Raw genomic sequence first — 12,995 nt, forward strand, 5'->3', positions numbered from 1 at the left:
TTTTCCACATGGAAACAGTGTGCTGATATTCAAGAGATGACATACTGCTTAATTTGCATGTCAGCATGCTTACTTTCGAAAGAGGTAGGTTTTTTTTAGATTAAAAAAACTGTTTAAAAGCAGAGATGACTTGAAAAAAAGGCTAGAGTTAAAGATACGTAAATATATGTATCTTTATATAGATAATACAACAATAGGGATTCTGTAATATGTAGCCACTGAATGGAACATCTGCAGTAATGTTGTGTTTAGGAGCGGTGCAGTGTTAATGGCTGAACTTGTTTCAGAATGTGCTGAGAGAGCTGGAGAGGAGGAAGGCTGATCTGAAGAGCATCACGGAAAGTTGCACTGCACTCCAGTCTCTGGTGGAAGGGAGTGAGACTGTCCTGGAGGAGAAGCTGTGTGTCCTCAATGCTGGCTGGAGCAGAGTTCGAACCTGGACTGAGGACTGGTGTGACACCTTGTTGGTAAGTTACATGTATGAGAAATATTCAGGGTAGGCTCTCCTTCCACCCCTTTGGAGCTGTTGCAGTTTTCATTTGTCTCACTTCACTATAAAGTGAAGGTTTCGTGATGCCTCATGGACTTAAAATAATATGGAATGGTTTATGCTGTAGATGAAGAGGTAAGCCATGAGATGGTATGCAATAAGGAAGATGGAAAACTGGGCTGCAGCACGTGCTGCTCTTTGTTCAGCCTGAATATTCAGCCTCTGTGCCAGCTCCAACAGTGGGTTTGTGTTGATAGATTTCCTTTAGACCTGGATGATAGCTATTTAATGGACAGTGGAGGACTTCATAGTGGTGTTCAGCAAAGCACTTGTGACTCTGTCAGCCTATTGCTCTTTTGGACAGACCATAAATGCAAGTGTTCGAGTATGACAGCAGCATCTCTTTGGCTGATTAAATGAAAGCCCCAGCATATTATACACCTAAAGCTGCTAATTAAGCTACAGTCTGCCAATGATAGTATCAGACTGATGCTTTTATATAAATAAGATATTTTGGTGTTGTTTAGCTAGTTATGGCAATCAACCCGTATCAAGGACTTCTGAAGGTGGAAGTTGTAGAAACTTTAGTGTATAGGTGGTGAGCCTTGTGCCTTCTGTCCAGTGCCTGTTGCAGGTGATAGTGTTGGTTTTGTAATCCAATTCCATATTAGTAGTCAGGTAGTTTGTGTAAATGCTGTAGGGTGATCCATGACTAAGTACTTCTAGATTATGTTCATATCTGGTAACAAGTATTGTCTGTGCTCTATATCAGTATCAAGAGACTTACAGCTCCATGTAGCAAAAGAACAATTAGACCTTATAAAGCACAATTCTAGGCCTTCTCTCTTTTCTCTCTTCCCTTGGTTTTGTTATTCTAAAAGAGCAGATCTTGTCTATCTTTTTTGTTTCGCTGAAAGGCTTAAACAGATTGTTACTTCTCTGAATCTGATACACAAAATAATGTGACATCTGTCTGTCGCACCTAATGTTGCAATTTCAGACTGCATGTGAAAGCAGACCTAATTAACATGTCTACAGTTTTGCAACTCTTCTTAAGAGAAAGAAATATTTTAATGTAATCAGTAAAATATAAAAACTTGATTGCTGTAATTTCTAAGTATGGCATCCCTTATCCCTTTCCAATTAGAAAACTCCTAAACCAACACACAGTGCATACTGTTGTACCTGCTCGTACTGATAGAAAAAATTGTGGAGTTTCTGGTTGACTGAGATATTATGATCTGGCTGTAATGCTGTAATACATTATCTATCTTTAGTTGTACAAACTACCTCAGCTACTTTTTTTCCTTTTCTGTGAATTAGAAATTATATTACCAAAGGGTCTCAAATGGAAATTGAATTTTTAAAAATACTATTGAAGATGAAAGGTACAATCTGATTTTCAGTGTTTCATTCCAAAGTGTGTCCATAACAATATGTTATTGATCTCCTTTCTATAGATCATAAGATTTTGGCATGATTGATTTATATGATGGTTTTTTAAGTTTTTTTGGGTTTTTTGGTGTTTGGTTTTTTTGTTTGTGTTTTTTTTTGTTGGATTTTTAGAAGTTTTTTATATTCATACATTTTTTTCATCTTTTTCCAGAACCATCAGGGCCAGCTGGAAATATTTGACGAAAATGTTGCCCACATAAGTACTTGGTTGTATCAGGCTGAAGCTTTACTGGATGAAATTGAGAAAAAGCCAGCTAGCCAAAAGGAGGAAACTGTGAAGGTAGAAAATGTTGTGTTCATGGATTCTGAATGATGTCAAATTTGCTTCCTGTTTGTTTTTAGATGTCTTTCTCCTTGCCTAGGAGATAACCACTTTCATTTTCTATCACTTCTCAGCGTTTGACATCTGAACTAGATGATGTCAGTCTCCGAGTGGATAATGTACGTGACCAGGCTGTCATCTTGATGAACGGTCGGGGCGTGTCGTGCCGGGAACTTGTGGAGCCCAAACTGGCAGAACTCAACCGTAACTTTGAGAAGGTCTCTCAGCACATCAAAAGTGCCAAGGTGAGGATGAACGAGCCCCAGAACTTGCTTGGGAGGTCTGTGCTGAGAAGATGGCAGCTGGCTGTAGTGGATAGATCGTGTTTATTAGAACAGCACTTTGCTGCTTTTGAGCTCTCTTTAAAGTGTAGGTATTTAGATATGAAAAATAGACTGATTTTTAGACCAGCTGCATTTTTTACCTGAATAGCAGATGATGACTTGTGTTTCATGGGAAAATTTACAAACAGCTGTTCAGAAAATTTTATATATAGCAGTATGTATTTGTGGGCTACAAAACAATACCAGAAGCTAATGTGACTGGAAATTTTTTTTTTTTTTTGAGAACAAAATACTCAGATTGAAGGTAGAAACTTGTTAATAACTACCAAGTGTGTTCAAGCTATCTCTCAAATTGAACAACTTTTACAATTTTGATTTATACTTCTATCTCATAGTCCTGCAAACTGATATACCTGTTTGTGGGGGATTGTATGCAACAGCTGAGACGAAATTTTCAGCTTGACCAAGGTTTTATTTTGCTTTGCAGATGCTTGTTGGACAAGAACGGCTTCCTGTCATGTCAGAGCCCTGTGAAGCTAGACTGGCTTTCCTAGACCTGGACAAATTTGAGAGTGACATACAGAATATGTTAAAAGTTGTGGAAAAGCATCTGGAGTTGAGTGGGGAAGATGACAAGGTTTGTGAGCAATGGAACAAATAAATAATTGAATAAATTACTTTCTATTTTGTCCCTGTATTGCATTGCTCCAGACTCTGAGGGGGAATTCTGAGACAAGGTTAAGGGTAGAAAAGGAACTACAATTTTCCTGCACAGTTTTCTGCACAGTTTCCAATACTTTTCCCATAGCTGTTGTCTCTTGGCTGTTGTGCTGAGAGTAACTAATCATACTTGAGTTGGTATTTTCATCACAATTTTATACAATACAGGTAGTGAACTCTGACTTTTGTTCCATCTATCTCCTACTCAAAGTAGCTCTTTGTAAGGAATCCTTCCTGTATTCAAATGATGTTTGAGTGAGGTTCAAATTTAAACTGGTATGATAAAATGAATCACAGTGCTTAGGCCAGGTGGGAGGATGCTTGTGAGGTAAGGTGCAAGTAAGAGTCTTGTAATATGGCTTTATGTTGGAAGTCCAAATAAAAGCTTTGAACAAAATTTATCTTCTTGATTCTAATCTAGACTCTCTGCTATTCACCCATATAAAACTGCCATAGTTTTGTTAGCACCTTGTCTGCTGTAGCCTTGTTGCCTACAAAAAAAAAGTAAAGTTGCCTACAAAATCAAGTAAATTCCTGTCAGGCCACTCTATTTGCCTTCCTTTTAAGCAACTCAAATACTATAAACTGAGCTGGAAAGCTGGATCTAAGTCAGTGGAAAATGCCATTTGTATTACAGAATGCAAATTTTAAAAGATTTCTACAGAAGGGCCTATTGTTATAGAACATAGCCTTCCTTTTCAACTGTTTTTTATATTTATTGAATTTTTGTTTTTGTGCTGTTTTGTGCTGAGCTTGCTTATCAAGGGATGTCTAGAAAAGAAATGGAGCTCAAGTCATAATACCATATTGATGTGACTGCATAGTGCTGGCTCATTAAGTTTCTTTCAGCACATCTCTTTATAAAGTTTATGGAATGAGGAAGTTGGATTTTATAATTTGGTAGTTGTAGGAGAATGCCTGCTTGAAATTGTTTGGCTCCCATTTGGATAATAAAACAAAAGTTTGATAAAATTGCTGTAAATATCTGAGCAGCTAATGTATTTAAAATTAATTTCTGTAGATAATAGAGATTTGTTTAATTTTAGCTGGATCAAGAAAGAGCTCAGATTGAAGAAGTTTTACAGAGAGGAGGGCAGTTGCTCCAGCAGCCTATGGAGGACCATAGGAGAGAGAAGATCCGCCTACAGTTGTTGCTTCTGCAGAAAAAGTACAGCAGTGTGCAGGTACATTTATGGTAGTTACTACAGCTCATTTATCAACTTTCCCTTTGGTATCTCAGAAATATTTTATAATTTATGACTCCTATAGCATACGTGATTCTCTGGGGGAGAGTTAAATGTATGTGCATACCAATCAGAGTCTCTGAATCTTTGCAATTCCAAAATATGAATTTTTTCTCATTTCTAGGTTTTGGGGGAGTAGTTTTCATTTTCCAAGTCCTTTTCACAGTTTCACAGAGGGCTACCCTATGTATTTTCCCAGATGGGTGCATTGAGCTGAGCATTTGCTTCACCTGTCTTTGCAGAGGTTTATCTCCTCCACAGGCTTCAGGCTGTGTGAAGAGTGACCATGTATACACATACACACACAAACATACTGACCTCTCAAGATAAGCCCTTTCTGTGATCCAGCCTGTTCCCAAATTCCCCTTCCTCCCTATAGAGGGTATTAGCAGTAACTGCAGACTGCAGCATGCTGTGATGCTTGCATACACAAGCTGTGTTTAAAATGGTTCTGTCTGTAACAGAGATGCTCCTTTTAGCTCACCTGTTTGAACCACACTAGAGTTGGCAAGATGAGGTCTGGTTCAAAGGTGCAGGCAAGACCCTCAGGCTGGCTTTCATTATATGTCTATGCAGATAAAGAGAATATAGCTATTGGAAAAATAAATTAGTACTATTGCATATTTTGGAATTTGCTCCTTCAGATGAATCCCTCAAGTATTTTTGTTTTTCAAATAAGAAAGACCTATTCTGTTCACTACTTCCCTCTTTTTACACCATATTTTCCTAATACACTGGATTGTAGGAGTGCAGGCCATTTCAAAGGAGACAGGCCATGGAACTCTCTCCAGTGTTTTCCCAGTATAAGAAGGAACATGATAGTCTAATGAAGTGGCTGAATGAGGCTGAGGATCGTCTGTCAGGGCTGCAAGGTGTGGAGGATGAACAAAAACTCAAGGTAAATGAGGCGTCTGTTTCTTAGAGCAAACAGTAAATGGTGTGTATGAACTTTGGAGATTCATACACTAGAGTTTAATCTAGTGTAGTGATCTTCTTTGGACACCTAGGAGGAAAGCAGGATAGCATTCATTTTTTGTTAGGAAATTATCAACATATGCTAGTTTGGGATTTCTATGTAGTCACCATAGGTCTAAAAGATCTCATCCTTCAGGCCCAAATCTCAGACCATGATGTGGGCAGTGGACCTGATTCAGGACAGTTTGTCTTGCTGGTCTGATTTAATATCACTTTGGTGCAGGTATGATAAAAGCCTTGTCTGAGGCTTAAATCCTGTGCCTCTGCATCCTGTGGTCAGGCTACTGTAACTACTCTGCTGTCTTTTCCTGCCTCAAGTGCTTAGAGAGGGATAACTGCCATCATGTAATGGATATTACTGTACACAATGAATATTAATAAAACAGACCAAGGTTGAAGTATTTCTGATAATGTGTGTGTGGGTCTTGACAAGCAATTTTGCGACTGATAGAATGTCAGGGTCTGATGAAACTTGATGCCCAGAAAGTTGTATGCCTTAATCATTGAGGGTACAGATATTTTTTGATTGCTTTTTGGATCTTTTTTTTTTTTTTTTTTTTTTTTTTTTTTCCCCACCCCTCCATCCTTAAAAACACTGTGTCTTTTTGTGGTAATTGCATTAATATTATAGGCAATAACAGTGAAGAACCTTGTGAAGGAGTAATTTCTTGAACAAGACTGAGGGCTATGTAATCTGTCAAGGACTTTTCAATTTCTGCATATAAAGCTTCGTAATTAACTTCTATCAATCTTTTTGACTGCTCTGTAACTTTTTAACCCAGAACCAGTAAACTTGCAGGCAGGGGTGACATGCTCTGGCTCCCTGTGAGACTTGCACCACAAATCATAATGTGGTGCTCTTTGTTCACAGGTAGCGCTGTGTGGCTTCAGCAGCCTGTGATAATGGTCTGCTGTCCTTTGTCACACACGCCATTCAGTATCAACTTTTAGACCTGCACTTCTTTAGAAAGACTGTTTCACATTATAAGTCTCCCATGCATAGCTGGGCAGCAAAGAAGGCCCAGGGTCTGTAGAGCAGTCTGACATCTGACTGCTCTGTTGGTTCTCCAGCAGTCTCTTCTGGTGATATAAGATTTTTGGGACCTGACTGATGCCATGGAATGTTTTTGAAGGGAATGGGAATCCATGTGTACTTAAAGTAAAACAACATTATTATTTTTTTCCTGTTTGACCATCAGATTCTTTGAATGAATCAATTACTGGACAGAAATGGAAAGATGATGCACCTGCATGGCTCTTTGCTAATGGGGGCAGTCCAGTCATGCCTCAGATGCTCTTCCTTGGCACTGTTGGTCCTACTGCAGTTTGACTGATCCTCTCTAAGGAAGATACTGTGTTTCCTGTAAAGCCCTTTTCTTAAAGAGATATACTGCAGCTAATCCCTGCTGCTGCTAGATCCATTCCTGGATAAGTGTATCTGGTTGCTGCATGCAGAATGGCATGTCACTATGGATTACTGTAGCAATTACAATAGACTGTTGATGGAGAAACATATTTGCTCAGGTCAGCTAGACTGTCAGAAAGGGACCACAGCAGTTTTCGTTACTGGTGTGAAACTTGGAAATTCAAACTGCTGTTTTTGCTTCATGTGCTTTTGTCTCTGGATTTCTGATATTTGAATGCTAAGGCAACTTGGCTCAAGTGGCCTTATCTTACTTTTATGACTGATTCTTTTTACTGGTTCTAGTAATCAATCTTGAACACTGAAAATGGTGTGAGACCATAACGTTGCTAAAGGGAGAAAGTGTCTTCCCAAATATCATAATCATTTTAGATAATCACTGTTGCTCCAGAATTTTCTTGGAGCCACCAGACTTGAAAATTGCAGTGCTTGTTGTTCATTGCAGCTTAGGACTGAGAATCACTAAATGAATTCTTGACCTGCTGGTGTGCAGGTGGCTTGAGCCCTCACCTTGACCTTCCTTCCTTTCCTTGATGTAAGGAAGCTGTAGTGAGCAGAGAAACTGCTGTTTGATGTGAACAAAATGGGGAGGGAAAGGAAGATTTCAGCTGCTGAGCTGGGGAGTGGATTTCAATTGAGCTTTTATGTAATGCATTATTTATGCTTTTGTAAGGAAGTGTGGAGGAGAGGACTTATTTATGGTGCTTTTGAAGGTCATATCTATATATTGATTTGCTGGAAGTAGCTGGATCATAAATATTCCTCATCATTTATGCTTCTAGGGATTATGGAGTTAAATTATCTCTGAAATATTGGTAACCCATCTGTATAGTAGGTACTTTTGAGTAAGCCTTGTTTTGCCACAGATCCATTAGCAAGAAAAGCCTGCACTGGAAGTTGCATCTCCTAGAAGTCCTTTTTTTCTAACAGTGCTTTAATATTTTTTTAAATTGGATAATTCTGCCTTTGTTCAAAATGAGGGAAATGAAAAAATGAAACCTTAAATTTCAGAGGTAGTTAGTTGCGTGAATTCCTGACAGATTTTTCCAGGTCTTAGGAAGTGGTTTTGAAGTGAAAATGGTAATTTTGCAGATGGTAAGTAAATATGCAGTTGCAGGCATAGTGCATTTTTTTCTAATGCAGAAGCAGACATCATCTTGAAGGCTCTTGAAGTATTATTTCTGTAATAAAGAAAACTTATTTGTTTTTTCTAGTATCCTTTTTATAGGAAAGGTTCTGGATTGCTTAAATATGAACAGTTGTTTGCTGATTACATTAATTAAATGGACACGGGCTTTGGGAAATCTTTTTTTAGAAAACTGTCTCTGAAAAATCTAAAGATTTAAAATCTGGCTTGTATAGTTAAGCATCCAAGGAGGTAAACAAGGGGCCAATGGCTTTAATCTGTAAGAGGGAAGGTTAAGATTAGACACTAAGAAGGAATTCTTCACTGTGAGGGTGGTGATGCCCTGGAACAGATTGCCCACAAAAGCTGTGGATTCTGTATCCCTGGAAGTGTTCTAATATGGGTTTGATGAGGCTTTGTGCAACCTGATTTAGTGGAAGTTGTCCCTGCCCATGGCAGGGCTGTTGGAATAAGATGATCTTTAAGATCCCTTTCCAACCTAAACCATTCTGATTCTGTGAAAAGAGCTTGCTTACCTGAGGTTTTTTTTTTTTTTTTTTTCTTTTTCCCCCCAATAAAAAAAAAAAAAAAAAAAAAAAAAAAAGAGCGAAGTAACCAAAACCAGCTTCTGTGATATTTAGGGATTTGTCAGGTAACTGTGAGAGAATTACATAAAACTCCTCTGGTTTTTAGCATATTGTGCTGCATTTTAGAAGCTCCCAGTGTGCAATGCAAGGTAGAGAACAGCTGAACAATTAAAACTCTGCTGTACTAAAGCACTAATGTGTTTATAGCACTTACATATGTTCACCTTTAAGAATGAGGGTTTTGAGAGGAGGAAGCATTATCTCAGTGATGGGAGGCAGCTGGAGGAGGTTATCAAGGAAAGGCATACTCTGGAGGACCAGCATCAGGTGGAATTCTCTGCTTAGCAGAAGAGGGTAATCTGGCCCAGGATGGTGTTTCTGGGAAAGCAGAAAGCTTCAGAGCATGTCAGTGCACAAGTACAGAACAAGTTTGCTGCATGCCAACATGTGCTGTTCTAAATCTTGTGCGAGATTTTCTAATGAGTGACAAAGCAGTGTGTGGGAAGTAGAAACATAGTAAAGCCCAGTCACCTATTCCATGTGGGTGAAGGCTTGAAGTCTTGTCACTGTGTGAGAATGGGACTTTTGGAATGATTGGAAGTTAGAGAAAACACCTTGTGAAGATGTTGCTGATGGCTGTGCTGTAGAATGCATCCTGGGGTTTGTTCTTACCTTGATGTGTACTTGGATTTGCACAGACTGTCTGATTTCTTAGGAACTGGGGCCCTCTCCTTCCACAGGAAATCGTTCCTCTCTCTAAGCCTTTTGCTCCAAACTCATTGATGGAAGCTGATAAAATATATGCAGAGCATATAAGATGGTGAGTTTGTAGCTAAAGCATATGGAGTAAGCCTTGTTTTCAACTGTGGTGCTTGCTTGCTGTACCGAACCAAAAGCAGCACTGAGTAGTTTGTGATGCTTTTCTGTGATTCTTGTTTTTAGTGGACTAACACTGCTATGCCCTTGCATTCTGTTTCTGTGGTGTGCAATGAATGACTGAGCAAATCATATTAAGTAGCAAAGGTCTTGTGGAAGCAAAGCTGTATTGCCAGTTTCAGAGCAGGATGATTGTCTACTAGAGAAAACAAAAAAAAAAACCAAACCAACACAATCCAAAGAAAATCCTTAGGAACATTTAGTGCATGCGAAGTCCTGAATGGTGAATATGTGAACGTATATTTTCTGCTGCAGTCCTTGCTTCATTTGCAGTACATGTGCTGGTTATGTTAGGACCCAGTTAATCTGAGTGACATATTTGAAATTCTCAGAAACATGTGAAGGAGGAAGATAGGTGTTTGCAAGCCACTTGGTTAGTGGGGCTTTAATATTTTATTGGTTGTCAGCTGTGCTAGAGATTTTCATGTGTTCACCCAGCCCAGAGAAATTGCAAAGTAAAATTCACTGTCTGAAACTGCTATGAATATACATTTATTCTTCACACTTAAGGGTGTTCTTAGCTGTTAGTAAATCCCACAGTTCTGTGCCTCTGTCTTGCTTGACTCATTCACCAAGTGCGACATGTTGATTTAAAATTGCTTGAGTTCTTCAATATTGGGAAGCAGGCTTTCTTATTATTTGATGGTTTTAAAGAGCTAGGCTGTTTTCAGACATGGGAACAGAATCCTGTTTGGCAAGAAATGTTTTCTGCTAAAAACTCCTGTCAGTCTGCTTCACCTGCCTCTGCTAATTTTTTGCCAGGCATGGTAGAGGGATAGCTTCTTGTAGCAGTCTTCCTGATGTCTCAGATCCAGCCCACCATTTATGAACCAAGAAAAAGCTGCATTAAATTACAGTTCTTACTCTCTTATCTACTAACATGGTATTTGGCTAGATAGCCCAGTCTTGCAGCCAGAGCAGAAAACAATTGCCAAGCTCTGGAGTTACTGTCTTTTATTGCTGCAAAAAATTGGAGTTCTGATGGAGCACTAATTTATTTTTTAAAAATGGTTAGAAAATGTGGGTTGGGATGCTTATTGAAAAGAATATGGATGGGTAGTTTTGTTTCAGTAAATTGGTATCTTGGTGATGGAGGAAGTAGAGTGGCTTGAATGTACAGGGTCAATCAAGTAGTGTTATTTCTGGAAATGATAAGGATCAAGGTAAAAGAAACAGTGGTACCCTCTCCATTGCTTGGAGTTATAATCAAGAAAAATAGAGTCATTCTGAGGCATGATATCTACTGTTTTATAACTTTTAAAATAAATAAACTGTCCTGTGCAGGACTTGCAGAGTTCTGAATTTATGTAATCTTGCTAGAAAAGCCTTTGTTTTCTCTTCAAATATAGAAAGGTAATTATTCTGAATATAGTAGATTGATTTAGGATTTCATAAAATTGTTGTTTGAAATATAAAATGAATTTTCTTGTTTTTAGGCAATCCCTGTCCAGCAGAGGTTAAAAGGCCAGTTTGCTACAGGAGTTAGGACCTTGCCTTTCTCAGCTGAGTACCTGGTTGAAATCAACAAAGTTTTGCTGGCTATGGCTGATATTGAACTGCTGCTGAATGCACCAGAGCTGAATACTGGCATCTATGAGGATATTTCAGCTCAGGAAGATTCACTGAAGGTACTGCATGCCTAAGCATTATATTTAGAGTGGAGAAGGGAAACAGCAGAAGAAAGGCCACCACCTTTACAACTGTATTGCTATATTTGTGGTTTTGCTTGGTATATACAGGATCAATATACACTGAAAACTAAAAAAATGACGGTCCTAATTTTGGCTAATTTTTTCCCATGGATAGTCTTGATACAATGTAGCAGCATGAAAACTGGATGGGATGTTCAGGGAGCCAGGTTTAATTTGTTGTAGACACTTGTATTTTTCATCATAGTTGACCTAACGCTCACAGAAGTGCTAAAGCCAATCTCCTTACATTCCTGCTTAATAGCCTTAATACAGCTCTTGTTCTTAGGTCAGGTGAAAACAGTTGCTCAAATAGGAACAGGAGAAAGGGTCATTCTTGACTTTTTATGAAGTTGTATGAGGCCACAAGATGATGGTACCTGTTCTGATGAGCAAAACAGCAATATTCTTTCAGTTTTAAGCTGCCTCTTCTTATTGTCAGCCAGTTGGTTTACCTGTGTGATTAATAGTGAGGAAATAGTTAAGGACCTGGTCTTTTTCAAAAGGAGATGAAGAAATCAGGCTGGAAGATACTGAATCCTGCTGTCAAATATGAGCTGAATATGGAGAAGTCTGAGTCCCAGTTAATTCTTAGCATACAGAAGAGTGTGAAACAGGTTCCCTCAGAAAACATCCATTGGAGTTGGGAATTACACATGGCATGGTGCAGTGTAGGTGTACCTCTCTGGACTGGGAATCACAGCAGGGTCCATGTGTCATATCTGAGGTGTAGCGGGCTTTACCTCTCACCAAGAGCTAGATTAGCTGTTTATGCAGCTGCTGTATAGGTCCTTTAAAAGCTTTTCAGAATTCCAGTCCACTTTTCTGACATGCTATTCTTTCTGCTGTATACATGCTTCCATTTCTCATGTTTAGTTTTTTTTTTTTTACCTATTTTATAAAAGCAAATATGGGAATGGTCCCAGCCTTTGACAAAGTTTTGTTCATGAAATTCTCTTATTCCTGCTCACATTATTTCTGTGCTGCCTTGAGTACAGTTAAGAGTGTTTATGTTAAGATGGGTTTAAAATTTGGTGCATTCTTTTTGGTGCAGGTGTCTCATCTGATTTTGAAATTTTGGTATATTCTAAGGATGTTTTCAGAAAAAGTAAATAGCAGAGCATAGAATTTTTAGAAGCATTACTGTTTTAAATTCAAAAAGATAAGTAAATTCCACTGTCTGCATGGACTGTTTGTCTTCCAAATACCCAGGCAGTCTTACAACAGTATCTGGTTTAAAGGAATTTTCACATCATAGTTCAATGGTATTTGAAATTGATTACTTTAACTTTGTCATTTAAATCTAAGACCTTTATGCAGCCTCAGGCTTTTGCAGTTCTGGGCAGATGGGAGGTTACATGAAGCATGATGAAGTTGCATTTTGTGGCCCATTTTTTTACATGGGGAAAGAGCATTAGCAGTGTCATCATGGCATGGGCAGATTTGTTTACTAATGAAGATTCTGTTTTGAGAAATATGGTGTGCCCCTTTACCTTAGAAAAAATTTGATATATAAGAAATATTTAATACTTTTCATAAAAACCTGAAAAGGACCATGCTTAAAGGGTGTGATGAACTATTCAGTTCAATTGCTAAAAATCAATTGCTGTAAACTGCTGATGCTGGTGGTCATGGTCTTATTGTAGATGCAGATTTTTGGAAAATGATTTTGAAAATATTTTTTTTGTATTTTTCTTTTTATTTCTTGCTGGTGTTGACTTTACTAATGGCTTGTGCCATTTCGG

General features: G+C 38.4%; 1 protein-coding gene across 4 annotated transcripts in view; it reads left to right on the top strand.

Annotated features, from left to right (window-relative positions):
- UTRN (utrophin) overlaps positions 1-12,995 on the top strand; it is a 329,881-nt gene that overhangs the window by 118,034 nt on the left and 198,852 nt on the right. For 3 of the 4 annotated variants that reach the window (XM_056488825.1, XM_056488823.1, XM_056488824.1), the window contains 7 exons: positions 288-467; positions 2,097-2,225; positions 2,342-2,512; positions 3,039-3,188; positions 4,318-4,455; positions 5,261-5,413; positions 10,999-11,190. In XM_056488825.1, the coding sequence (XP_056344800.1) occupies positions 288-467; positions 2,097-2,225; positions 2,342-2,512; positions 3,039-3,188; positions 4,318-4,455; positions 5,261-5,413; positions 10,999-11,190 (1,113 nt within the window). The remainder of the gene's footprint in view (positions 1-287; positions 468-2,096; positions 2,226-2,341; positions 2,513-3,038; positions 3,189-4,317; positions 4,456-5,260; positions 5,414-10,998; positions 11,191-12,995) is intronic. The other variant, XM_056488826.1, reaches the window with a different exon arrangement.

Source organism: Oenanthe melanoleuca, chromosome 3 (assembly GCF_029582105.1).
Source record: "Oenanthe melanoleuca isolate GR-GAL-2019-014 chromosome 3, OMel1.0, whole genome shotgun sequence".
Taxonomy (NCBI): domain Eukaryota; kingdom Metazoa; phylum Chordata; class Aves; order Passeriformes; family Muscicapidae; genus Oenanthe; species Oenanthe melanoleuca.